The sequence below is a fragment of the Trichogramma pretiosum genome, unplaced genomic scaffold (assembly GCF_000599845.2).
Source record: "Trichogramma pretiosum strain Unisexual culture from Peru unplaced genomic scaffold, Tpre_2.0 scaffold34, whole genome shotgun sequence".
Classification (NCBI taxonomy): Eukaryota; Metazoa; Arthropoda; class Insecta; order Hymenoptera; family Trichogrammatidae; genus Trichogramma; species Trichogramma pretiosum.
Genome location: NW_019641683.1, coordinates 638,529 through 665,314, shown reverse-complemented (window position 1 = coordinate 665,314; position 26,786 = coordinate 638,529). Strand labels below are relative to the sequence as shown.

The 26,786-nt window shown below is 31.4% G+C and overlaps 3 protein-coding genes across 7 annotated transcripts; 2 read left to right on the top strand and 1 right to left on the bottom strand.

Annotated features, from left to right (window-relative positions):
- The first annotated feature begins 1,158 nt into the window (after positions 1–1,158).
- On the top strand, positions 1,159–6,984 carry LOC106659463 (MATH and LRR domain-containing protein PFE0570w). Of its 2 annotated transcripts, XM_014382048.2 has the most exons (5): positions 2,167–2,255; positions 2,332–4,603; positions 4,673–5,401; positions 5,495–5,732; positions 5,803–6,984. In XM_014382048.2, the coding sequence occupies exons 2-5, from the start codon at positions 2,370–2,372 to the stop codon at positions 6,073–6,075; spliced, it is 3,474 nt and encodes a 1,157-aa protein (XP_014237534.1). In that variant the 5' UTR covers positions 2,167–2,255; positions 2,332–2,369; the 3' UTR covers positions 6,076–6,984. The 2 variants fall into 2 exon arrangements, with proteins under 2 accessions (XP_014237526.1, XP_014237534.1); XM_014382040.2 differs by having other exon boundaries at positions 1,159–4,603.
- A 1,986-nt stretch (positions 6,985–8,970) lies between these two features.
- On the top strand, positions 8,971–16,549 carry LOC106655228 (CSC1-like protein 2). Of its 2 annotated transcripts, none has more exons than XM_023461088.1 (12): positions 8,971–9,594; positions 11,686–11,809; positions 11,898–12,118; positions 12,207–12,483; positions 12,550–12,653; positions 12,731–12,923; positions 13,024–13,138; positions 13,220–13,416; positions 13,492–13,818; positions 13,892–14,167; positions 14,509–14,742; positions 14,825–16,549. In XM_023461088.1, exons 1-12 carry the CDS (start codon positions 9,572–9,574, stop codon positions 15,035–15,037), a joined length of 2,304 nt encoding a protein of 767 aa, XP_023316856.1. In that variant the 5' UTR covers positions 8,971–9,571; the 3' UTR covers positions 15,038–16,549. The 2 variants fall into 2 exon arrangements, with proteins under 2 accessions (XP_023316856.1, XP_014231038.1); XM_014375552.2 differs by having other exon boundaries at positions 8,975–9,594; positions 13,021–13,138.
- Positions 16,550–17,789: 1,240 nt separating this feature from the next.
- On the bottom strand, positions 17,790–25,486 carry LOC106650343 (histone-lysine N-methyltransferase NSD2-like). 3 transcript variants are annotated; one of them, XM_014368285.2, is made up of 11 exons: positions 24,760–25,486; positions 24,292–24,553; positions 23,326–23,717; positions 21,965–23,261; positions 21,661–21,883; positions 21,405–21,594; positions 20,902–21,331; positions 20,551–20,815; positions 20,248–20,471; positions 19,948–20,180; positions 17,790–18,194 (listed from the first exon to the last, which is right to left on the bottom strand). In XM_014368285.2, the coding sequence occupies exons 1-11, from the start codon at positions 24,955–24,957 to the stop codon at positions 18,030–18,032; spliced, it is 3,879 nt and encodes a 1,292-aa protein (XP_014223771.1). In that variant the 5' UTR covers positions 24,958–25,486; the 3' UTR covers positions 17,790–18,029. The 3 variants fall into 3 exon arrangements, with proteins under 3 accessions (XP_014223771.1, XP_014223780.1, XP_014223796.1); XM_014368294.2 differs by having other exon boundaries at positions 24,867–25,486; XM_014368310.2 differs by having other exon boundaries at positions 25,205–25,486.
- Between the last annotated feature and the right edge of the window lie 1,300 nt (positions 25,487–26,786).

Genomic DNA, 26,786 nt, shown 5'->3' with positions numbered 1-26,786 from the left:
CCTGGAGGAACCGCCTTTCTTTCTGATCATTCAATTTTTATTAGTTGAAAACAAAGCGATTTAATTATCTTTACAGGAAGTCTTTTTTTAATGCAACATCCGTAATTATTTCAACAATTTTACGTGATTGTCTCCCGACTGGAAACTAACAAGAGCTTTTCAGGTCCGGGTCATGGATTTGCTCCAAAATTTTTTTGCGGTCTCCTGGTACCCAATACTGAAGCTCCCTGTGCTTAGTTTGATCCAATGGGCCTTAGGGCCCATTTTTTAGAAGATTTTCCACATTATAAAAAAATCGTTGTTATTTACTATATCGATATATATAGAAGTACTTGAACGAAAAAATGCAACGATCAAAATTTTTTCAGAATTTTTGGGACCATCTACCACTCTCTTTAAGGAGTCCTAAAATCTATTAAAATAGCGTCAAATTTGGGCCTTTCGAATTAAGTGATAGACGGTCCCAAAAATGCTGAAAAAATTCAAGCAGATTCTTTGAAAAATTTTATAACTTTTGATCGTTGCATTTTTTCTTTTGCTTGTGCTTCTATACCGATATAGAAAATAACAAAGATTTTTTTATAATGTGGAAAATCCTCTAAAAAATGGGCCCTAAGACCCTTTGGATCAAACTAAGCACAGGGAGCTTCAGTATTTATTGGGTATTAGTACTAGGAGGAAAAATTTTGGAGCAAATCCATGACCCGCACCTGAAAAGCTCTCCTTGTAAGTACAGATTACTCAACTGATAATTTGGCCCCGACCTGAGAACACTTTTGGAACCTGAAATGATGCATCATTTTTTTTCAGCCCTGATTTAGATTCCATGATTTCAAAAAACGTAAATAATGAAATTAGTTCAGCATACATACATTAAATGTATTATTTAGTACATTGTGGAGTTGCAAATCCTTTTTGCATAAAAAATCAAGAAAATTCCCTCTCTTTATATTAAAAAAACATTTAACTATTAACGATGTTCAAAACTCCTTATTTTTAATCGTATGTAAAATTTTTGGGCGCAGCGCATTGATTTAAGTTCTTTAAAAGAATTGCTTCCTTACTTATACAGATGTCGCTTTTTATAGTCAACCGTCTCATTCCTATTGACGCCAAAACAAAACTTTTTTGGGTCGTTAGCTGTTTTTATAAGTAAAAACAAGTATATAATGATGAGAGATATCATATATCACATTAATGTGTATGAATGTAAAAAATATTAAAGAAGGGAAGGGATCTTTTTTTTTTCATCAATAGAGCTTCAAGTCACGGCCCTGAGTTATATTTACATGTGCATGAATTCGGTTCATAACATGTCTAAACTTGAAAACATGTAGGTACAGTAGATATATAGGCTGAGAAACATACACTATGTATACATGCTTGTGTAATGTGATGATTGATAAGTGGACGCGTATTGTGTTTGTACACACACTTATGTATTCTGTTGTTTTTCGGCTCGATTGTGCATTAACCTCGTTAGTTGATACTTATTACTGTATACGGTTAATTCGTTATTTTAAAACTTTTCACGAATTTAAGCGGTATTTAATCGTATGGAGCTGTGATACAGTTATTTAACTTGAAAATTTAGTGCACCGAAACCGTGTTCCATCGGGTGTGAAATGTGTTAGCATTATGTGAAGAGAGCTGCAATTTAATTTTTCATTTGTTTTGTAAAAAGTTACCACAATTTGCTCAAAAACAATATGGCACGAGGCAGAAAAAAGAAGTTGCAGCCTAACAATCCGGATTCTTTCGTGGAGTCCTTCGCGGATTCAAAATATCCATTGAGAAACAGGCGTAGCTCAATGAGAGTCAATTTAAGTTATACAACGAACTTGACAGATCCCAATATTGAATTATCAAAGTTAACAGCTGCAGGACAAAGTGAAGCAGTGAAAAGAAAATCAGTGTCACCTGATAAAGACCCTTCTGAGTTAAATAAAAAGCCAAGAAAAAAATTGCGAATTTTACAATCAAATGAAGAGTCAGATGCACCTGCAAACTTTGCTGATATAACTGTCATAAATGCCAGAGAACGTCTCTTGGCAAGGTACAATAAAACTGCTCAAGATCCTGAATGTGTAACTTTAATTGATATGAATGAGAAAGAGCAACAACTTAACAAAACCTGCATGGAATTGAAAAGTGCTATTATTTATAAAACCCAGGCTTATTTTGATAAAAAAACTGAACTAGCCATTAAAACATCAGAAGTACTATCATCTGGAGAAGGATCACCTAAAAAAAAGGTAAAAGAAGATCTTGATAAAAGATCACCCAGTGTTAGAGTTGATTTTGGAAAAAATGATCAAATTATTATGTCAGGTGATGGCAAGAAGAAGAATCCAGTCCAAGTGAGCAGCATGAGGAAGCAATTTGCAGAAGCCCAACAGTTGGACAATCAAGCTTCAACAACTTCTGACGAGGATACTGTTTATAGTCAGAGTATTGCTAGTACTCCTAAGAAATCTAGGTTAGATAACATTCAAGACAGTAGTGAGTCAAAAAATGATGAATCTATGAATATTCCAGTTGTTAGATTATTTGCCAATATTTCATGTCATTCTGATCAGGATGAAAATGATTGTATAGAACCAACTACAAAATCAAAAAAAATAATTTCTGATATACTATCAGATGACAGTGATTCATCTTGCTCTGATAAAGAAGAAAATGAGAATATCATCAGTGAAAATTATATTAGAAAAGATCAATTAAATGATAAGCTAAACGAAATTATGCATAATTCAAAATCTGACTCTAAAATTTTGGTGAATTCTACCTTTTCTACTAGTCCTATATTAAGTCAGGGAATCAAAAAGCCTTGTCTATCTTTAAAACAAAAGATGAATAAAAGTTTGTTAATCAACAAATTGAGGCCTAGTATTGCTGCAGAAAGTTTCATTAAAGGTCTTCCTACAACATGTTCAACATTCATAGACAAACAAGAAAAAGTTCTTGAAACAAAAGAATCAAATGAAAAAAATGAGACAATTTATGTGTCAGATAAAAGTGCTTCAAATAGTAATTGTAAAACAATTATTTTAGATGATAATCAAAACAGTCAAAAAACTATTGATATTGGAAGCATGGAAAATCGTTCATCAAATATGGATATTACTTCAGTAGTATCAAAAATGCCTATTATTCGTAGGTCATTTCAAGATACTATAAGACAATCTTTGAAACTTGATAAAATTCCTTCTTCAATTGATGCAAGTCAGAATAATGATAACTTGAGACAAAAAACTTATACAAATAACAATAAAGTTAATCATCCAGATGACTGCAGTTCAAATACAACGTGTGCTTCACTGAATGTTAATACATCGCTTGATCCAATTAACATGACCAAAGATGTTATTCAGAAAGAAAATAAAAAACCGAATGATAGGCATGTAAAAAATAATTACAAAAACAAGCCCCGTATTGAACCATCATGCAATTTGGTTAACATGCAACAATCATCAGCTCTACAAGTTAATGCTATTGAATCAAAACAAATTACACCCAATAATAGTTGCATTGAAGAAGAACAAACCAAAGTTGAAAATATTTTACCTCTTAATTTAAAAACAAAATATCAAAAAAAATTGGTCAAGCCAAATGATTTATCTAATGAATTGACAACATTTAATTCTAATGAAAATGAACAAAAATCAAACTTACCTGTACGAGCATCTATGCAAGTAAATACTTCTTTAGATTCTATTTGTAAATCTTCAACTCGTCCAAAAGAATTAAACTTTGATAAAATTGTATCCAGCATAAAAAAAACCAGAAAATCTGATGTTAAAGAGAGTATAAAAAACAATAAGCATGTATCAAAAAAATTAGTATGTTGTTCTAGTTCATCACAATCTTCAAATGATGAAAGTAATACTAGTAAAAAACAAAGGAGTAGTAAAAGGAAACTTCTTTCAAAACTTTCAAAATCAAATTCAAATCTTTCACAATCTTCAAATGAAGGAAATAAAACTGATGAAAAAAAAAATCCAAAAAACAGTAAGAACTTGTCAAAGCAATTGATACGTTGTTCAAGTTCATCACAATTTTCAGACGTTGAAAGTTATCATAGTAAAAAACTAAATGATAAAAAAATAAAGCTCTCTGCAAAAATTTCGAAATCATGCTCAAATCTGTTGCAATCTTCAGATGAGGAAAATAAATGTTTAGATGAAAAAAATGACTCTAATTCGAAAACATTGGAATCACAAAAAATGTTATCAAGTACTAGTAATAAACTAGAACATCAAATTAATACAAGAAAATCATTGAGAAAAGGTTCATTTTCTAAAAAAGTACAAAACAATGAAAGCAATTCAGTAGAAGATGAAGATAAATTGATCAAAGAAAAAAATTCTATTTCTACAAATATTATCAACAAAAAAAACCTTAGAAAATCTTTAAAAGCTGAAAGTGCTAATTCAAGTGTTGTTGAAACAACACCATTTCCAGCTAGTCGTTCTTTTCTGTTCAAAACTATGATAAAAAATAACTTAGCAATGACAAAAAGATTCATAGAATCTTCTGAGGATGCAGCTACAACAGAAATTGATTCAGAAAATGAGCATTTGCAAACTATGCCTTTAAAGAAGTAAGATATTTTGAATATTTTTAATTTAAAAACTATATGAATCTTGTAAAATAACAATTTTTTTTTCAGAAAAAGAAGAAGTATTTATGCAAGGGATAAAACACCAAGCCCAAAATTATTAGATACAGTTCTTGTAAATTCATCTGACGAGTCATCCTCCGAATCATCCCCAAATAAACCAAATATTCTTATTGATGAAACTACAGAGGAAGCAAGTATTAAAAATAAATCTACAGCATCAAAAAACATTATTGTTCAATCAAAGAAGAAAGTAGCTAAGCGTAAGTTGTTGAAAGAAAATTCTGATTTAGTTTCATTTAGTCCTGCAGAAGAAGATTTAGAAGATAGAAAAGTAACACCAAAACCACCTACAAGAAGAAGAAACAATTCAAGAAAGAAAATGATTGAAAAAAAAATTAAATTGATAGACAATAAGAAAGTAGAAGATAAAAAGGAAACAAAAAAAATTAAAAATACAAAAACTAATCAAATAGAAAACCAAAACTACACAAGTGTAGAAAGAGATGAGGTCAATGATGTAGAAAATAATCAATACAATGAACCAATGAAATCTAATAAAAAGTATAAGAAAATTAAAAGCAAAAAATTTATTGTTAAGAAGGGTAATATTAAGAACCCTTTAGAAGATTTACTGGAAGAACCTCAATCTTCGACATCAAATGAAAGAAGTTCTTTACGGGAATTTGATTTGAAAAACCTGAAAAGGCAAAATGTAGAGGATACACAGAGACCTAAAAACCATAAAATTATTATAGTAATGACAGGATTGCCAAAAGAGTAAGTTTATTAGTGGTTATTAATATGTTTGAGTTTTTATTTTTATTTTTTTTTCATAAAAACAATTTTTTACAATTAGAAATTTTATTTCAGAGACAAAGATTTGATCAAATCAGTAGTCAAAGCTTTAGGATTAGCAGTTTTAGAATTGAATGTTACTTCTCGCACAACCCATGTAATAAGTTCTGGAGATCGTACAATTAATTTGCTTAAAGGTATTTTAAGGGGATGTTGGCTTTTAAGTTTGGAGTGGGCTCTAAAATCACTCGAAATGGGTAAATGGTTGGACCCAGCACCATATGAAATGTGCCATTTTTCTAAGGCAGTAAAGGTAAAAAATATATTTATAAAATTGAAAATTCAATCGTGCATTTACTCAACTTTTTATTGTGAAATAATAGGAAAACAGACGCGATCGACAACTGTTTGGAAAAGCATATGTACCGGAATTATTTGTGACTTGTGGTTTTATTTATGTAGAAAATGGCACATCACCTCCTACATCAGTTCTTAAAGAATTGATTAAAACTGCTGGAGGTAGAATAACAGAAGATCCGCTTAATGCTAATATTACAATAGGACAAGAAGGTTTAAGAGAAATCTGGGTTTTAGATTCAATTACGACAGGTGATGTTCAACCCCAAGAGCAGTATAAAAGAGTTAAAAGTAATTAATTATTTTTAAAGGGGAATTTTACATAAAATTTCAAATAGTTATGTATAAAAGAGTAAAAGTACAAAATGTGAATTACTGGAAGTACAATTAATTCATTAAATTTAATATATTATTTGAGTAACAAATTCAAAATTTCTCGTGTATTAATGTTTATTAATAATATTTTTTTTTTCATTAAAAAAAACATCATGTGATTTCCGAAATGCGACGCTATAGTTATGATTTAATTTCAAAGTAATTGAAAAATCGATCAATCATTAATATTTTGGTGATGTTACAATTAATTAAAGCTGTAATCATTGAGTAGTTCCAACTATTAAAAATTAGGTATTATTTTTCCAAGTGTTTGTATTATACATTGTAAATAAAATTAATAGTTAATATTGTAACAAAATTTTTGTAAGAGTAACTGTTAATTTCTGTATAGTTTACTCTGTGTGATAAACTGTAAAAACTCGATATTAAAACTCTTAAGAGGAGTATACAAAAAAAAAAACGCACCATTGTGTTAGAAATAAATCATTTATAATTCAAATGTCAATAATGTGATACTTGTAATGTTTGGTACATTCGTTTATCAATAAAAAGTTATGATCTATTATTGGAAAAATGTAATCAAAATCATTCTAAAAATGCCAGACTTATTTTTAGCACCGTTTTATTGTATGCAAAAAAATAATAAGATCCTAATGTTAAGTTGGAAAAACAATGAATTATCAATTAGATTAATGAGTTTTGCCATGATCCTCGTTTATAATTTTTTTTACCTTATTTCTGTAATTTTTTTTTTGTAAATTTCACCACATAAATACGCTTAAAAATGCATGATGAAAATATCTCGAACCTAAGGAAAATTCTTTAGACCCTAACTCTTGACTTAAATGAAATACGAGGTGTGCTATATAATTATCCGATTAAATCGATGTTTAAAGAAGAAGACTACTATTTCAACAGAATGATTTACTGTAAATGATCACATGATACAGCAAAGCCGTTGAGCATCGTCTTTTTAGAAAAGGCCTACACTTTGTATAGATGTATAGTATACAAACGCGTGTGTATGTAATGTATAACAACAATGTGTCATTTCGATGCTTGTCTTGATAGTGTCGAATATCAACTCCCGAAAGCGTTCTTTGAATGCTTTACAAACCGACGAAATTTTTCGGGTTTTAAAAAGTGATTCTTTCCGTGTGTGATTTTAGATACGGGTCAGCGACAATTGAATCATATTTTTAAATGATTGATTCTTATCAGAAATTAATTGTTTCCACACTTGAAAATTCAAAGTATCAAAAATGTTGGTAAAATACCAAAATGGATAATGTATTTTATTGGTCGCAGCAACAAAAATTAATAGAATAGCTCAAATGAAGCTATAATGATAATAAGCATCATGAAATAAAATATCGTATAATAGACTTTTTTTTCTTAATGTTAAATTAAACGGTGAACGGTGATGTATTTGGATAATCGACTACTATTTCAAGTATATTCTGAAATAAGAATATATTTTCTTAAAATAAAGGTCCTCGAAAATTATGTGATTCAGATGGAGGCGCTTTATCAAATAATCAAAAAATTATTCAATTCTGTTCTAGAAAGTTTTTACTTGCTCAAGCAATTAAGAAAATAAACGAAGCAATTTTTAATTTTAAAAATAATTCGAAGGACAGAGTGATTACAACATTGAAATATATTGTATTTGAATCGGAGCTAACCAACTGTACAACGATGTAATTTTAAAATTTCATTGCTCGCTAATGTTCACGAAGTTCCAAATTGTAATTACTCTTTTGGTTGTGAAAAGTGCTATTGTATTTGACTGCTTATCAGACTAAAGTTATTTACAACATTTAAAACTATTTTCCAATTCTAGCTTCCACTTAATGTAAATAAACACATGTGCAGACATTGACATTGTACGAAACGAGTACTATATTCACCAGCTTGGTCTTTTTTAATTTCACTTTAACCAATGATCAAGAGTTAAAGTCTTTTACTGGTAAACAATGAAAAAAATATTTAAAAATAGAATATTGAACAAGATGAATGCTATTTTTATTATTCGACATTTTATTAGGAGATAACATTTTTTTTCCCACTCTAACCTAAAATACGCAACTTTGCCGCTAATTTTAGGCTCTCGTAGGAAAAAATAGTATCTCAAACTGGTGCAGATATGGTTTTTTAACAAAACTCGTTACAGCACTCGCCTTCGGCTCGTGCTATAATCCCTCGTTTTGCTAAAAAACCATATGTGCCCCCGTTGAGAAATATACTATTATCCATAAAGCTACATTTAATTTTTAAGTACTTGATAATTTAAAAAAAAAATTGTTCGACGGGTAGTTAAGTTTTTCGAAATCCATACTGTATACAGTAAACATCGGCAAAAGCTGTGCCGATAAGTATACATCAATTTATTTTCGCTTCTTTTACGTTGTTAGGAAGGGCATGCTGTTTTATTTCCGAACACTATATTTTATTTGGTAACGCATAACGTTTGAAAACAACATCGGAATAGATTTCTACGTAGTATAAATAGTAGACTCCGTGCGAGTTCGAATGTAAAAAAAGAGTGTCCAGTGTCTCCAAAAACGTAAGGCTCCCTTTTCCCTCTTTGCTGTTGAGCAATTTCTATTGGAGCAATATTTGTAATAAGCGCAGTGCCAGCACAACTCGCGAGCGTTCATTACTGGCCGATAGAATCAAGCAAGTGCTCCGAGAAAAGACGAAAAAAGAGTCTGGCACGGCGGTATAGCAGACGGTAGCGCTGCCGCGTCGTATTTCAATTTTCAATGGCTTGATGCCTCGCGCGTCTCGAGACGCGAGTTGCGTCTGCGGTATTCCTCGACCCTCGACTCACATGTGAAGATATACGTACAACGGCTCTGGCATATTGACGAGTGGGGGCTGACGGAAAGTCGAAAGACGATTTGCTTCTCGCAGTTAGTGCGCGTTTAGCCGTCATTGATTTCGCCACTGTGTAGTGTAGAGTGCAACAACGATGATAATGTCGCGTTACGACTAACTTTTGTGTATACATATATATATTATATACTTATATGTATATATATCTTATATATCTTACATTTATCATATATATATACCCATACATACACATGCGATACACGTCAGGTGTATATCGTGCTTCGTGCATTGAAAACGTTTACTACCTATATACATATGTCGAGGCGCAATCGACAATAGTTGTATAGTGAGCAGTAGTCGTTTAGTGCGTGGTGATATATCGTACATATATCAGTAGATCGAAGACATCATCGCAGTGAGCAGAAGCTTTGACTTTTCTTCGTCATCTCGCTGCAGTCACAGAGAGGTGTGATCGAGGCAGTAGAAAACAGTTTTCCTGCCAAAAACGGCGATGTGTCAGGCCGCTGCTGACACATGCAGCTACGGTACCAGTGAAATGTTCTGCGCTCGTCGTCAACATCAATTCATGAAATTAATAATAAAAAGCAACGCCTGACCATCATGGACGCGGACTTATATCCCAAGTGAGTCTTGCGCGAGCTTGCTTCGACGCGGGCCCGTTGAGTTTTTCTTTTTCCTACAACGGTCATGCATTCAATATTATACACATTATAATAAGTTTTACATTCGTCCAGGGCTCGATTGCGATACCACGCATGTTTATAGAGTCGTTTGCTGCTTAGTATTTTTATATGCAATTGCAGTTATTAGAATAGTCACAGCTGCAAAGTATATAGCTACCAGCTACTAGCCTCTCACTTTTTATATTACATGTGCAGCATACTGCATACATTTTCAATGAATTTGAGCGAAAGTCGCTTTACATGTATGCGTGCGTAAACGGTAGTGTCACGTCGTATACGTATACGATTGCTCTGTAATATTATATATATATATATATATATAAAATCAGAGGCAACAATGAGCAATGATACCAAAGCACACACGCATGCACATACACTGTATACACACACGCACATACACACTCACACCCACCCACCCACACACTTACTCACACACACGCATTTAATGTCATACCACGCAACTGTTTTTTGGAGCGTCACGATTTCATTTACTTGACAAAAATTTCGAGCGATTGCGTGTTAAATCATTAAATGTATTCAATGGTTCGTCAAAAATTTCTGTACAGCAGGTGCCGATTACTATTCCATCATGCAGTGGCTACGTACGAGATATGTTACGACACCTAATAGCGCCTACTTGCATCAAAATACTCGTGTATATTTGTATGTCTATAATATAATGTGCATTACAAATGCAAAATATATCATCAAATAGAAAAACGGCGCGCACACATGCAAAGAGGTTTGGTTAATATAAAAAGTTGTCTGTTTTGTTCTCTCCGATCGCACAATCTTCGCATTATCATTTGATCGCGAAAATATCTAATGCGAGCATCTGTCGTTTTATAGGAGTAATGTAATATGTTGCGAGCTACCTCGAGAACCGAAAAAATTCAGAAATCAACGTAACATTATGTGACTTACAAGTCACCACCGCAACCAATTATTTCATACAAGAAAAACTTTCTCGACGCAACGATGCTTTTATTGCATTTTTGCCTGCATAAAACTACTGCATATTTTTTCACTTTTCTCGTTATTATTATTTTCAGGCCTATAGGCTCTTGTTACACAGCATTTGCCTTTATGACTTTTGTATTCGTTTTATACAACTACATCATCGGTAACCATATGTGTATGTGTATATTACATAAACACGAAGAAAAAAACTGTCACAAATAATTTTCTTAGGCTTACAATGTGCGATAACGGACATTTACCTGCTGCACAAAAAACACATCGTATTGTAGGTGTCTATTAACATTTTGCTTTGTAGTTTACACTATAAAATAAGCATTTTTTTGGGCTTCAATTTTGCGTCATTTGCCGTCGTATTCTGCGAAAAAATTTAATCGTGTCATATGTTGAACATAACTATATATTATTAGATGTTTGACTATATATTATTAGATGTTTGACACGTGAGAACGCATACACACATTTGAGGCGTTCTTTTCCTTATTAATATTAGGTCACGATTCAAATAATGTATTGGTAATGATCTATGTTTAGAGCTTCGAGTAGCGATACAATTAGAGTACTTTAATTCTGTCGGACGGAACGCCGGAATTTCCTACGCTTATACACGTTCCATTATTCTCCACTTAGTGTACACTAGACTCAATCTAATTCTGACCGGTCCAACAGAGTAGTGGAACGTGTATGAGTATAGGAAATTCCGGTGTTCCACCGTACAGAATTAGATTGCTGTCATATTTTTGTATATACTGGCACTTCGTTTGAAACAAAAATTGCATTCATATTATTTAGTTGCAGAGGCTAAGTATTTTTCGTTAACACAGATATACTTTATGACCAAGCGAGTAATCCGCATCTGTTTGTTGCTTACTTAATTCGAGAGTAAAATTATATTCGTAAAGCAATAGCGAATTTTTAACTTGTTTGGCATCTTAAATCTTATTTTACTGTTTTCAAAAGATGAATCTCCAGACCGTTACTAAAATATGTTGAATCTTACATTTAATAATTTCTTGTCAATCAATAAAATAATCAATTTTTTTTTTTTTACAGTCCCAGTCAATACACTCCACCATCTATTGACCAGTGTATGATAATTCATAGGAACCGTACATTAATTTTAAATCTTTACAATGGAGTTCCAGACAACTTGCTAATTAACAGTTTGGCTTTTCTTGTGAGTTTTATTTTATCGTATTTTAGTAAGATTTATTATAATTCTATTTTCATCAAATTGTCTTATTTTGTTTTTTTACAACTCACAGCTTCTTGTATTACTATTTGGTTTGCTAAGAAAGAAAGCATGGAACTATGGAAGACTTGCATTATTGCACAAATCAGAAAATCGTTGGATGGAATTATTTTATGGAGAACACGATTCAAGAGATGCCGAAATCCAGTGCATTGAATCAGCCTCTTCAAGTTCCCATCTGTCTCACTCGGATAGGGGATTTTTATCATGGATCGTTACAGCATTTCGGTTACCGTTAGTTAAATTGACATGAATTAAATAAGTATTAAATTTTTTTAGAAACAATAATGTTAGTTACTTTGCCTGTAATTTATACCCATAGAGATGCAGAGCTTTTAAAACGAGCAGGGCCCGATGGTCTGCTATATGTCTCATTTCAAAGACATCTAATTTTGCTGACATTCATGATGACAGTTGTTTCCCTATGCATAATCTTACCAATCAACTTTCATGGTAACATAAGTGGAGATCCTAGTGCCTTCAGTCATACTACACTGTCGAATCTTGACTCTAGATCGCCATGGCTATGGGTGCACACAATAATACTTTTATCATATTTACCTATAGGAGCATTTGTCATGAGGCGGTTTATTAAACAAGTAATAAAAACTTCTTTGATCCCAAGTGATGTTAGAGTTTTTGATAATTATTTAATTTTATGATAGGTAAGAGATATGAAGCCAGGTGGTGAATTAACTGCTAGAACATTACTCATTTCGGAAATACCCAGGCACCAATGCAACGTTGAAGGCTTGACTCAATACTTTAAGTAAGTTTCAATTTTATTGTTTGAATATAATTTTTTATAAATGATCCTTTGTTATTAATATTGAATTCTTATTATAGAGAGGCTTTTCCTACTTTGAGTATAGAGGATGTAACTTTAGCTTATGATATCAGGGAACTTTCTAGTTTAGATGCAGCTAGAGATTGTGCTGAACAGGCCAAGCTATACTGTGAGAATTACAATAGAAGAAAAGGTCCCTTGAAATTGTATCCCAAACCTTGTGGACAGCTCATAGGGTGCTGTTTTAGACAAGTAAGTTCAATTATCCATAAAAAAATTGTAAATTTTCAATCATTTAAACCAAATACAATAAAAAACATTTATATTTAAAATATTTTATTGTGTTTAGAAGCAAGTAGATGCACTCGAATTTTATACAGCTGAGGAAGCACGTTTGACGGCACTCGTAGAAGTGGAACGCAAGACTGCTCTGAGTCGTCCAATCGGTGTGGCTTTTGTAACTCTTGGTGAGTTTTAATGATTAAATTCAAAATTATTTTTGGCATTTCCATGCACTATTAATTTATCAAAACTTTTGATTTAAATAGGTACACCTGGTGCTGCAAGAACCATGCGACGAGCATTACGTTCGTCACCATCGATTAGATGGCTCGTAGACTATGCGCCCTCTCCAGCTGATATATTCTGGGAAAACTTGAGTATACCAAGACCTTGTTGGTATTTAAATGCTATACTGATAAATGCAGTTCTTGGACTTATCCTTTTCTTCTTGACTACACCAGCTGTAAGTATATTCTGTAAGTAGTGAATCTCTTATTCATAATAATTTAGTACATTATTACTTTTTCCTTACATTTAGGTCGCTGTCACAGCATTGAATAACCTGTCAACAACAGGAGAAATAAAAAAATTAAGTCCTCTGTTGTCAGCATTTGTACCAACTGTTCTCCTCGTGACTGTAGCCGCTTTGATGCCGGCTATAGTCGGAAGAAGCGAATCATTAGTCAGACACTGGACACGAAGTGGTTTAAATCGTACTCTTATGCGAAAAACTTTGTTACTACTTTTACTCATGGTCCTAATCCTACCTAGTCTAGGATTAACGAGTGCACAAGCGTTCGTCGAATGGACCATCAATGCTAATAACAACACAACTCCTTGGCAGTGTGTTTTTCTACCAGACCAGGTATATTAAAATAACAGTTAATACTTTTGAAAAGCCTTAAGATATGTTTCTCATAATATTTTTTTTATTACAGGGTGCACTGTTTGTAAATTATGTGATAACTGCTGCTTTACTTGGCACTGGAATGGAATTAATGAGATTTTCAGAATTAGCACTTTACACGTTCAGACTGTGCATAGCTAGAAGTCGAGCGGAACGTATTTACGTTAGAAAAGCAGTCTTGTGGGAGTTTCCATTGGGTGCCCATTATGCCTGGCTTCTTCTTGTATTTACCATGACAACAGTTTACAGTCTTGCCTGCCCACTAATCACACCATTTGGATTGCTTTATATGCTTATTAAACATGTGGTAAGATTCAGCACAAACGAATGATTTACTAACTATTCAATTTAAAAAAATGATATTATAATAATTGAGCGACTCAGCATTCGAGAAGCCTTTTTACTTTTATTGAATCTTATCTTGGTTTTATTCTTTTTAATAACTCAATAAATATCTATTTTGATTCATTTTCTTTTTAACAATTAATTAATAAAATAGGAAAAGTGAGACAAGTATAATTTTCGAATATTATGTATGTTATTATTTCCACATTCGGGTATGGAATTTTTCAAACAAATTTTTGTAAAATTGTATTTTCTTGATCTAGATGTTTTTGTTTTAATTCATTCATTTTAAAAACTTTAAAGGTGGACAGACACAATTTATGCTTTGCATATGGCCCAGCTGTTGGAGGAGGTCAATTAGCAGGTTCAGCAGCTAGCGCTGCTGGTGCAGCTCCTGTTTTAGCTCAAGCAGCTTTCCTTGCTTTAGGTCTTGTACGAACAGGTTTATCTCCATTAGCTGCTGTGCAGCTTAGTGGCCTTGCTATTAGTATACTTGGACTTGTAACTGGAGCTACTTTACCAGCCTCCAAACCTAAAGTTAGTGAATTATTTTCTTCATATCTTTACTTTTATACATAAAAAACGTTTATAATAGTAATTGCATATCATATGTTTTTAGAATCAATCATCTAAGCGAGATTTATCTGCCGGACAGCATTTCGTCGCACCTGTATTGAGAAAACGATTAATTGTCGATAGTCCTGATGAAAATATATCGAATTCTACATCTGTACAAAGCTCACCGAGCACAAGAGTTTATACAACCAATTCTTCTAATCAAGGAAGCCCAAGATTATATCAGGACTACGGTCGTGAGCCGACCAATGTATGATCTGATTACTTTCATCATAGTTAAACTAAATACTCTTTACAATGATTTATTTTTATGCTAATAGAAAATTATTAATTATATCGTCGGTTGTATCAATCGGTATTTGAAAAAGCACGAGTTTTATATATAAAATTTATGTAAGTTAAAAAAATTTTTATTTACATCACGTTATAAAGATCTATCTAGGAATAAGCTTTGATTTAAAATAGCTGAAATTCGATTATTAGTATATTGCTGTCCTAGGCCACTATGCTATTTTTTATCAAAGCGGGCGGAAAAATCTTAAAATCGACTTCTTGTACTCCTTGACTAACAGTACACAACAGAGGTGGGACACGGTTCATTTTTTACGATTGTCAAATTTTCAGTTCAAGCATAGCTAGATTTTGCATAGTGTGCGGAAAGTCAATTTTAAGATTCTCGCACATTGTGACAAACAGTACAATATGAAACTAGGGCTGTTGACAATCTCACACTTGTACAAAATGGACCTACCACCTTAGCTACGTAATGTACTATTTTTCATACCCTGTGTCTCGAACATGGCATTTTCCGATTTGTACAGCGACTGGCAACTGCTACTTTCTGGTCACTGGCGTGAAAAATACTTAAATGAACGAAAATTTGCTAAACACATCTATAGGTCAAAAACAAATTTTCTATAATTTAATTTTATTCTTTCATTTTGAAATAACGATTAAGTTTTTTAAAGCAAAATAACAAGAAGAATATCATAGTTAAAATATGTAAAGCAAATTAAGCTTCAATAGCAATATAAATTTATATACATACATTTCTACTACTGTACAGATATTTTAATAGAATTTTTGTTTAACGTTGATTTCCGTGTCGTATCATTGTGGAGTTAGCTTTTAACTTTTACAATATCCTCAAACTCGTTGATTACGATTAATTGTATATTTAGATTTGTAATATATATTATATATTTATGAGAGTGATAATAATATTTATGAGTTCAAACAGAAAATTACATTGTTGCTGTTTGCAATCTATGTGAAAATATAAATATCAAATGAATTATTGTAATTGATGAATTAAATTATTTCAAGTATGCGACCAAATTTTTAACAATGACCTATTCTTTTAGAGTGTGCAAAGGTATCATGAATTTTATTTTAATAAAATATTAATGAGTTTCATTTGAAGTATGTACAATGAATTAAGTAGATAAGAGTATTACTAAGATACTTAACTCAAAGTACACAAATAAATATCAATTTTATTTATTGTAACTCTAAGTTTTTTTTATTTTTTAGCTATTATTTTACACTTATGCCTATTGGATTTAATAGAAATAAAAGTATGACTGTAACAGTTTCCAGTGAAAATAAGAAACATGAACAATTAATAAAATTTTTATGCATGAACTAAACAATTTTCAATGATGAAATAATTATAAGATATATATGTATATTTGAGTTAAAGTGATTATTAAAAGACTTTTGTCGTGCATTAAAAGAAATAAAAATTATAACCTATATTACATATCAATGATTGTATTTCATTTACACTATACGCATAACATGGGTTTTTTCACCTTTGTAAAATATTTCTCAATATAATTCAAATAAAACCATTAAGCAATTAAACATGATTATTTTAACAGACTATTTGTACACAAAATAAGCTACATATAAAATGTACAAATTGTATTATACATTATTTTTTTTAATACACTCAGCAACAAAATTATCGTAACAAAAAATTTCATCAAAATTTTGTCGATTTTCAAATGCTTCTATCTTGGGCTATATTTATTGTATCGACACGGTCCTTTTTTTTGATTTCTTGGAAATTTTGTCCCCTTTAAATCCATATTATTTACTATGATAAGATTCGAGTCAATGTCGAGTTACCAGTAGTGTTTGAGCGCAACACTAAAAATTACTGGAAAAAATTGATTGTTTAAACGTGTCCATGGACTACAGTAATTTTTTTATTGAAATCTAACATACACCACCGCAAAGTACTCTTTTCAACGAGTAATTTAAAAAAAAAAATAGAACTCTGTACGACTATTTTTGCGCCCTGTAGATTGTTTTGAAGGTATCATTTAAAGTACGCAAAATGTCCAAGAATCGAGTCGATTTCAGCTCGAGGGATTTTATGTACTTCAAATGGTACCTTCAAATCGACCTACAGGGCGTTAAAAAAATCTTAGAGAGCTCTGTTTTTTTTTAAATTACTCGTTGAAAAGAGTACTTTGTGATGGTGTATGTTAGATTTCAATAAAAAAAGTACTGTAGTCCATGAACACGTTTAAACAATCGATTTTTTTTATTACCTTTTAGTGTTGCGCTCAAACACTACTGGTAACTCGACATTGACTCGAATCTTATCATAGTAAATAATATGGATTTGAAGAGGACAAAATTTCCAAGAAATCAAAAAAAGTCGTGTCGATACGATAAACATAGCCTAAGATAGAAGCATTTGAAAATGGACAAAATTTCGATGAAATTTTTTGTTGCGATAATTTTGTTGCCGAGTGTAGTTACACTTCTCATGAGAAAAAAAATTGTTGATGTAGAATAATGAAAATTCTTAAAAATTATCATTTTAAAAAGATTTATATACATGTGTATTTCATTACTGTAGCAATATGTAATTTACATTATTGCGTTCACTTTTCAGCTTAAAAATAGCTTAGTGCTAAAACTATGTTCATATCTCCATTTAATAGTTTCGTCACTTAAATTAATTGTTTAAATAGAAAATGAAAAATTTTAAATCAGTCCTTAGATTACTTATAATTCAGTCCTTAAATTTAAATAACAGTCTGTATATATACATTACAAGGCAAAACCATCTTTACAGTCAGATGTTGGTCTGCCATTAAAAATCGGTAATATTTTTATAAAAATGCGCTCATTTCAATAAATTGATAAAAAAAATTTTCAACTATCACGTATTGAAAATCTTAATTGAATTAAACGGTAGGCCTCGGATTCTTCCTAGGCCTACCGCGTCCTCATTTAACAACGCCTATAATAGCTGCAATTTGATCGGGTGTTAGATCAATTTTCATTTTTTCTTGTTTCAAACATGATTTGGTCTTTGTATTTGAAGGTAATGATACATCGGATCCATCATAGCCTCCAGTTAAACGAATGTCATCATCGCTGCCACCACGAACCTGCAATATCACATTTATGTTAATTAAGGAATATATCAAAGCACTACATCAGTTGATGAATTATTGTTTTATAAGTCAAATTTTTATAATATATATTTGTCATTTTTACTATTTTTGAAACTCTACATAAAATTTTATAAAAATATAACGACGCTGTTTACAAAAACTAACACTTTTCTACAAAAATTGACACAGAAAAGTGCTAGATTTTGTAAGCATCGTGAGTTAAAAACTGATTTGAATCTAAAGTTGAAATTATCAGAAAAATGATCAATACTTTATGATGAGTTAAGGGATACATGTTTCAAACTGCTTCATTTGTTCAAATTTGTTTGGAAATTCCAAACAAATTGTTTAATATCTGTAATTTAATTTTCAATACTATCAATAGATACAAGTATTTATGCAGTATCATCAATATTAGACAATGTATATTATTTAATTATTTCAATGATACCAATCTTTATGATGAAACTACTAGATTCAACATCTACCAAAATAAATTATAATACTTAAAATATACTTACTCAATGAAAGATGAAATAAAAAATAAATTGACCATATAAAACACTTAAGTCACTATTCTTATGATTTCAATAGATTTATTAAACTCAAATGATTATTTTTTTGTTTAGTATTTAATGTACCATACCAAGAACTGGATTTTGAAAGGAAATTTGTGAAGGAATTATAAAAATTGTTTTTTTATACCAGATAATACCAATGAAAATATCAAGCTTTGTCGAAATGAATAATATATTGGGATATAGATTATATCATACACGGATTTATAAAAGGTAAAAACAAAAATATTCCAATTATAAATAAAACAGATTCTATAATATTATTGTATAAAACAAAATAATACACGTTATTTCATATATACTAAATTTCATGAAGTTCTTAATTTACAATTTGTTTTCATAATAGAGACTAAATTAACTATTTCCTATTAATATATACATAATTAATTAAACTAAAGCCAACTACTAAATTAAAATTACAACCGTAATTAGCTTTAATTTAATAAAGAAATCGAAATTTATTTTAAAAACTTCTGTTTTTAAAAAAATTAATTGGGCAGCAATCAAAGGCACCATGAGAAATGATGCATCCACGCATTCAAGTATAAGTCCAATATTTTAACTACCATAAGTATATCATAAAATATATATTATATCCAGAAAAAAATTAACGCATTCATTTTCAACGCTTTAATGAAAGCACGTTCAACAAATGATATTTTCAAATTAAATGTTTCATTGCACTGTTAGAGCCTATTTGTGTATCAGTTTCTTTATGCATCAGAGATAGGCAAGGCAAAGTCACGCTAGAGACTTTAAGATTCCTTATTAATATAATATAACAAATATTAATAATAATATTTATGATTTGATATTTGCATGTATAGATCGTTTTCAAATATTCTCATATTTCGACTTTTAAGTTGACAAATTTATGACAAATAAAAATATGTTCGTCTTTTACTGTTTGATAAAACTAAGTAGTCAGCTATTCATACATTTAGAGATACATTATAATTAAATCATGCAAGTTCTAATAAAACAGTAAAATAAACAAATTTACTAAAAATCGAACTTCAAATAATGAATTGAAATAATATTACGTGAAGCTGAAAATCGCGTGAGAAATTCAAGAGGACATTGGGAAAATGATAGGATGCGCGTGAAAAATTGATGAGCATAATACGCTAGTCGATGCACTCTTGTTTACTCCTCGTTCGATGTCTTACCTCGACGATGGAGCAACGTGAATTTGGCATGGTCTCATTCAGCTGCTCATCTTCGATGCATGTGCTATTGGCAATAACAGTTTCTTCTGTTAGTATTGAATCGTCTTCATCATCATCATCCATTAGACCTTCTCCTAGCTCTCCATTTTCAAACATTGCGTACTCTAACGTATGTTTATAACATACGAAACTGTTTGTAGGCTGATGCTCTTGTATGTTGCCTTCCATGTGATCTGTTTGATGAGTTTATATATTGAGTAAATCGAATATTAAATAATTATCATTACAATAAATAATTACTTTGACAAAATGCATTGCAACAGTAACTGCATCGAATACTCGTTCTTTTAAAACATTCAGCACAAAAATGCCATGGGCAATGAAAAATTTGATCAGGGCCATCTTCAATTGCAATACAAGTTGGATGATAAATTTTACCACATGTTTTTTGGTCACATTTGTGGGCTTCTTCTGGATTTACTATTTTTTCATTACAGTTCCAGCATAAATGAGATTTTTTATTTCTAAAAACCAAAATTGATAAGATTTAGTTCATTTAAATATAAAATAAAAATATGATCATTTTATTTGTATTAAACGTACTTTCGTTTCTTAATTTTTTCGGTTTTCTCAATTTTTTTTTCTTGCGCCACATTTGTTGATTGTTGTTTAGCTTTCAACCCTATGAATCCACTGCAATTAGGTGCTCCACAGAGACAAGGTTTTTTAGTTTCTCCATCGCAAGCTAAATTATAATTAAATGTCAATTCTTCTCCTGGCTTAATATCACGTACGGCAAATAAACCGATTCGCGTATCGCCATTGACGGTCCATTTTTGCGTTGCGCAATTCGGCAAGCAGGAATGATCTTGGGTAGAAAATTAAAAATATTGTAAGTATTAATAAAAAAAATAAACACAAAAAATTAAAAATTTTTATCGTTATTGAACTTACTCATGAAACGACTGAGATTTCCTTTTGGCTCAGCATCAATCATCCTATTATTGTCAATAGTTAGAAAGTAATAATTATCATTTTTTCTTTCTCGTTTTTGAGCTAGTCTGAGTCTATATTCTGCTTCGTCAATAATCTCGCCAACATACTCAATGATAAATTGTCCTGCTTTAATATCTTCAAGAGTTTGAAGACCCCAGCCACGTTCCTCGACGTGCATAGCTTTAAGAGCAGGGTACGCACGTTTTGTGAATAGTTGATTCTGACACTTGTCGCCGGCTGGACATGCATCTGCACTGCATTCTATCATTAAAAGTCGGTTCAAACAATCAGACTCAGGTGAGCATGGATATGGTTGATTCGGATCGCATTCACAAGCTTGCATACTATCTGGTTCTGGAATTTTGACATTACCGACTGGTTTATTTATCTGAAAGTACATAATACATGGAGTTACTGATTGAATAATTAAGTTATTTGTATAATACAAAATATTTATTTACTTTTAACTTCACGTATGGAGGTGGTTTAAGATTGCTATTGTCCTTATTCTTATCCAGTGCTCTTTCAATTACATAGTTATCATGGTAAGCTTTAGCTTCTAACATAGCTCTGTTGAAAGTTTCTCCTTTTTTTTTAGATCCCGTATTTTTTGCTTTGGCATCACCATCTTGGTATAAGAAAACTTTACCTCTAAAATTTTCAAAGTAGTTAGTTGATTGAACATAATTTTATTGTCAAACTTTTTTTTTAACATACCTATGAATCCAGTGATAATCATTACTACCCAAGAACATAACACAAAATTCTCCTGTTTTATGAGCAATATCAGAAATGTTTTTGGGGATTTCTTGAGGATAACAAATAATTGAAGGCCACCACCGGTAATTTCCTAATTTTACCCATACTACTTCACCGTATAAGGGTAGTCGTCCAGTTTCACAATCTTCGCATATATAATCGCCATCTGGTGCATCAATTCCTACAGAACATTAAAAGTAATGATTTATTGAAGCTTGAAACCATTTGAACTTACTCATACAAATATAAGAAACTAAATTACCTAGACATTCCAAATGGAATGACATAGGACAAGTATCACAGCATATAAGACTGCCACCTCTATCACATAAAAAGCACCAGGTAGCATTGGTAGGTGGTTGAGATGATTTATAATGTTTTGGACAAACTATGTGACTGCCAGTAAGTATGTTTGAACCTGCAGGTAAACATGATATTGATGTGTGATAACTAGATGGACACCTAACACATCTCACGATTTTTTCGTTAGAAAGTCGTTGCCCATTTTGTGGATTATCTGATACACAAGTATGACACACATGATATGGACAACAGAGTCTATCACCTTGCCATTGACTTTGAGGCCAACGTTTAAGGCAATCTAAATGATAGTGTTTTCCACAAATTAAAACTGAACATTTTATTCTTTCACCATCACGTAGATGGCAAATGAAACAAGGAGGTGCTATGCCAGATAAACAATCAAAACACTTGAAATCTTCTTCAAGATTTTCTTCATACTTTGGCTGCTTTTTCTTTTGTTTTACTTTATCCTTAATTTTCTTTAAAACTTCTTTATTTGCTTCATTTTCTGTAATATCATCAGTTTCACTGTTTTCAGTACTTGATTCACTAGGTTTGACACAAGTTAAATGGAAATAGGAGTGGCAAGGTCCCTTACAACGAATTAGTTTACCAGTATTTTCACACAATTGACACACTTTTTCATTCTTTATACCTTTAAAAAAGTTAATTGGACGAGGACGTTTAGAAATCTCAACAGACTCATCTTCATCACTATCTTCCTTGTATTTGTTCTTTTTCATAACTTGTTCAAAGTCTGTTGATTCCAGATCATCTGGGTCCGAATGATCACGTCGATTAGGTTTAGACCGACGGTTTGCAGATTTATCAACAGATTCTGATTCAACAAAAGTTGTTTCATCTTTATCTGCTTCACTGTCAGTGTCTTCTTCATCCTCTTCAGTCTCATCCATAGAAAAAACATCTTTAAGATAGTCAGCGCGATATTTGCTTCGTTCTTGCTCATTCAAATTTTTCCAGAGATCCATCAAATATGCTTTGATATCAGCTTCAGAGGCTTCTGGATCCAACTCAAGGGCTGATTCTTTGTTTCGTTCGCAAAAAACTTCAAAGCAACCGTCCTTACCATTGTTTTCTCTCATAGATCTACATTTCAATTTCAATTTTTGAGATATTGGGGCTTCATCCCCCGAATCTTTGTTACTTGATGGAGGTGTCAGTGGTGATTCAAGATTCACATTATTTTTGGAAGTATTTTTTTGATTCGATTTTTCATTTGATTCTAATTCTCCATTCTAAAAAAAGGTAATTTCAGTTAACATTAAAGTTTTATAAAAAATAAGCAGCTTTTCTACTTACATTGGTTTTTGGTTTTTTAACTTTTATTTCTTCTTCAGAAGTTGTACTTTGTTTTCTTTTTTTCTGGTTATCTACTTGGTAGTCAACTATTTCGAGTAAAAAACTTTTTGGTTCACCGCCAGGTTTGAATAATTCAATTCTATCTTCAAGGCTTTGTGAAAATAATGCAGCAGCTTCAGTTATAGCATTTTCCCAATATCGTTTTAAAGATGGTTTTATGATGTAAGCAGTACCATATTTTGCTCTTTTCTTACTGTCTGATAAAACTTCAGCACTAAGCTTATCAAAATCACTTTTACTTGTGAATGGTAGTACATTATTGCAGAATACCCAATTGTGTCTTCCTCTATCTGCACAAAATCTTAAATGGACCTGATTCCGATTTTTTCCTCCTGTACAATGCAATTGCGTAAATATTGTTCAATAATTATGTCAAATATAATAGATTTTATTTTCTGAGTTTTAAAAATACTCTGCAAGATACTTTTTTTCTTTTTAATTCACAATCTATTCTAAGTTTATACTAAATATCTATTCTAAAATGTTTTTACATTTATGTTAATAAAGTATTCATTGGGGGTTATACATATTGTAATAAATGAACTGAATTCCAAATATACCTACGAAACTCACAATCATTTGTAAAATAATGCTAATTTACTTGAAACTTCCCTTTTTTCAATTTATTTTTATAACAATCTTAAAAATGGAATTACTGTGATTTATTATCAATGATTTTGAAATTTCCAATAAAAAAAAATGTTTAAACTCAGTTGGTTCATGAATCATTATGTTCCAAGTTGAGTACTATTTTAGTAGCAAAAAAAAATATATACATATATATATCTATATATGTATAAATATTTAAAATTATCTTAAAATTATATTGAATTTAATGATATAAATAAGATAAATATAAAATCGTACTATTTTATAGGTACAAAGCAAATACTATTTATTACAAACCTTTTCGCTGATATGATTGAGTCACTGGATCTAATGTAACAACACTGGGCCAGTATGGATAGCCACCCATTTTAGCCCATACTACTTGTCCCAAATGCCATGGGCATTTTATTGGATCTTCATTGTCAATACTTTCATCTTTTGATACAATTGAATTATCCAAACTGCTTATTGAGTCGCTTGTGACGCTAGATGAATCTTCCATTTTGTGTAGTTCATCCTCAGTTTTCTCTAGCTTGATACTTTTTGGTAATTTAGCATTCTGCAAAATTTGTTGTAGATAATTCATCATTAGTAATTTATGTATAAACTATAAAACAAATTTTGAAAAAATCATTTGTAAACAGAGTTTATTGTCATATTTATTTGTTACGCTTAATTTAATTGAACAGTCACAGTAGCTTGCAACTTTTCAGGCTACAATCACTTTAGTTTAAGAATCTTGAATGTTGTTCAAACAATACATGCCTTTGGCGAATCAAATACTACAGTACTAGGAGATTTTGGCTTGATAGTTCTACCGAATCTACTAATACTTGGTAGTAATTTGGGTGAGTAAGGCTTGTTGGTGGTACCATTAAAAAGACATTGTTCTTCTCTAGCTTCTTCGACTGATGATGTATTACTTGTCTTGGAAATACTTCCATTACGTATGGGTGAATCCATGGTTTAAAATCCTTGTCATACTCATTATTTTGTTATCAACTAAATTTTTTTCCAAGTTTTGGTAATTGATTAAGAACCACAATTAGTTATGTACAATTGAATTAAGTGAGTGAATCAAATGGCTTGTAATTTTATCACACTGGTAAAATCATAACCTCATGTGTAAGACGAAGAAAAATTCTCTCGTGTACACGAGAATCATAATGGATTAACACTAACTTAGCAGAGAACTAGACACAGCACTCACACGCGTAACTAATTTCTCAATGCGGCCCAGTAATGTCGAAGCTCTGACTGACACAGCACAAGATATTCTAACAATCACAAGCACATCATATGAAGTTCTCTAGTATACTCTTTTTGGTAAAAAAGTCAAAAGCTACTGCAACTTTATGTTCCGCGTGTATATCAACATTGCAGGCTTACACGATGCGTAGGTGTAATGTGTACTGCGGTATTGTATGTGTGTATAAACCGAGCATGCTACATAGCACACTGTCGAGTGTCGTATGCCTTGAGGTTTGCTAAATTTGACGCGCGCTGCACTCATTTCCCGCGATTTTTACCCGCGCAACTTTGTTGATCACGTCTTGCGCATCATATAGATTCATATTGAACAAGATTTGATATAAATCTGTATTTCTGATGGGAAATTGTGTTCCAGCACATACAATACTTATTTAATCTTTAGGAAAAAATGAGTCTTTATAAATTTTTCCAATTTAAAATTTTTTTATCATAGTCTATGGAATAATCTCAAAAAAGTTCAAAAATTTTAATCGACTCTTAAGGAGATATAGAAGCCAGCCAAAATTTCAAAATTTCAATCCAGTTTTCAGAAACTTCTACCGAATATTTTGCCAAAAGGCTCTATGGCGACCTAAAGAACATCAAAATGAAGGTCGTCTAGAGCCTTTTGGCAAAATATTCAGTAGAAGTTTCAGAAAACTGGATTGAAATTTTGAAATTTTGGCTGGCTTCTATATCTCCTTAAATATTATTCAAAGTATATTTTTATAAAAGTTTAGATAATGTTTTTTTCCAAAAAAGCATTCAAGCAAATGTGCCTGTGAGCTTTGATTGGAGTGTATAATAGTTTATTATTATGCACGGAATATCGAAGTTTCGAGCTTTATGCAAATGAATCGCATATTTGAAAAGAAAAAACTTTACATCCGTCTATATACTTAAAAGAAAACTGCACAGTGCTATAATAATGCAAGACTCGCTGCAATATAGTAAAATACTCTGGACCGATAATTATCATATGAATTCTCATAGGAGTTTCTGTGGCCAAATTCAAATTCATTTCATGAGATGCTACAGAGCACGACATATCACATATTCCATTATACTTCGCGCACTTTATTATATGACTATTACATGTGCCCGGATCAAACCGGTTATTTGCTGAAAATAAAAATTCACCTGGTTGACTCTTAGCAATTCGCAAAAGAAGTTTTGAACAGACAATCATTTGTTTAAGATGAAACGTTGTAATTTATTCATCAGAAAGCGTATTTTAAGCGTAACAGCCTCGAAGAAAATTTTAGAATAGCTTGTTCAAATAGTTGAGTAATCTTAAATGAAATAATCATTCGTACACTTGAACGTCGACACACGAATGCATGGCGTTCTTTCCTGTTTCAATTTTATAACTGATTGCACGATAAGTAGGTATTAATAGTATGATATTTTTTTATATATTCTTGAAATGCCTATCGATTGACGCTCAAGAGCCTTGTCAATTTTTTGGCCGGTACATTGTATTCCGATTTATCAATTAAATTCTTCGATATCAGACCTCAACTCTACTATGAGGTAACTGA

What these genes read in the sequence shown, in the direction of transcription:
- LOC106655228 (XM_014375552.2), top strand. Translation starts at nt 9,572, where the DNA reads ATGGACGCGGACTTATATCCCAA. An exon ending in GACGCGGACTTATATCCCAA is followed by an intron (nt 9,595 to 11,685) that starts GTGAGTCTTGCG and finishes TTTTTTTTACAG; the next exon opens with TCCCAGTCAATACACTCCAC. An exon ending in TAGGGTGCTGTTTTAGACAA is followed by an intron (nt 12,924 to 13,020) that starts GTAAGTTCAATT and finishes TATTGTGTTTAG; the next exon opens with AAGCAAGTAGATGCACTCGA.
- LOC106650343 (XM_014368285.2), bottom strand. Translation starts at nt 24,957, where the DNA reads ATGGATTCACCCATACGTAATGGAAGTATTTCCAAGACAAGTAATACA. An exon ending in TTAAAAAACCAAAAACCAAT is followed by an intron (nt 23,262 to 23,325) that starts GTAAGTAGAAAA and finishes ACCTTTTTTTAG; the next exon opens with AATGGAGAATTAGAATCAAA. An exon ending in AAATCTCAGTCGTTTCATGA is followed by an intron (nt 20,816 to 20,901) that starts GTAAGTTCAATA and finishes TTTCTACCCAAG; the next exon opens with ATCATTCCTGCTTGCCGAAT.
- LOC106659463 (XM_014382040.2), top strand. Translation starts at nt 1,710, where the DNA reads ATGGCACGAGGCAGAAAAAAGAAGTTGCAGCCTAACAATCCGGATTCT. An exon ending in CAAACTATGCCTTTAAAGAA is followed by an intron (nt 4,604 to 4,672) that starts GTAAGATATTTT and finishes TTTTTTTTTCAG; the next exon opens with AAAAAGAAGAAGTATTTATG. An exon ending in ATTTTTCTAAGGCAGTAAAG is followed by an intron (nt 5,733 to 5,802) that starts GTAAAAAATATA and finishes GTGAAATAATAG; the next exon opens with GAAAACAGACGCGATCGACA.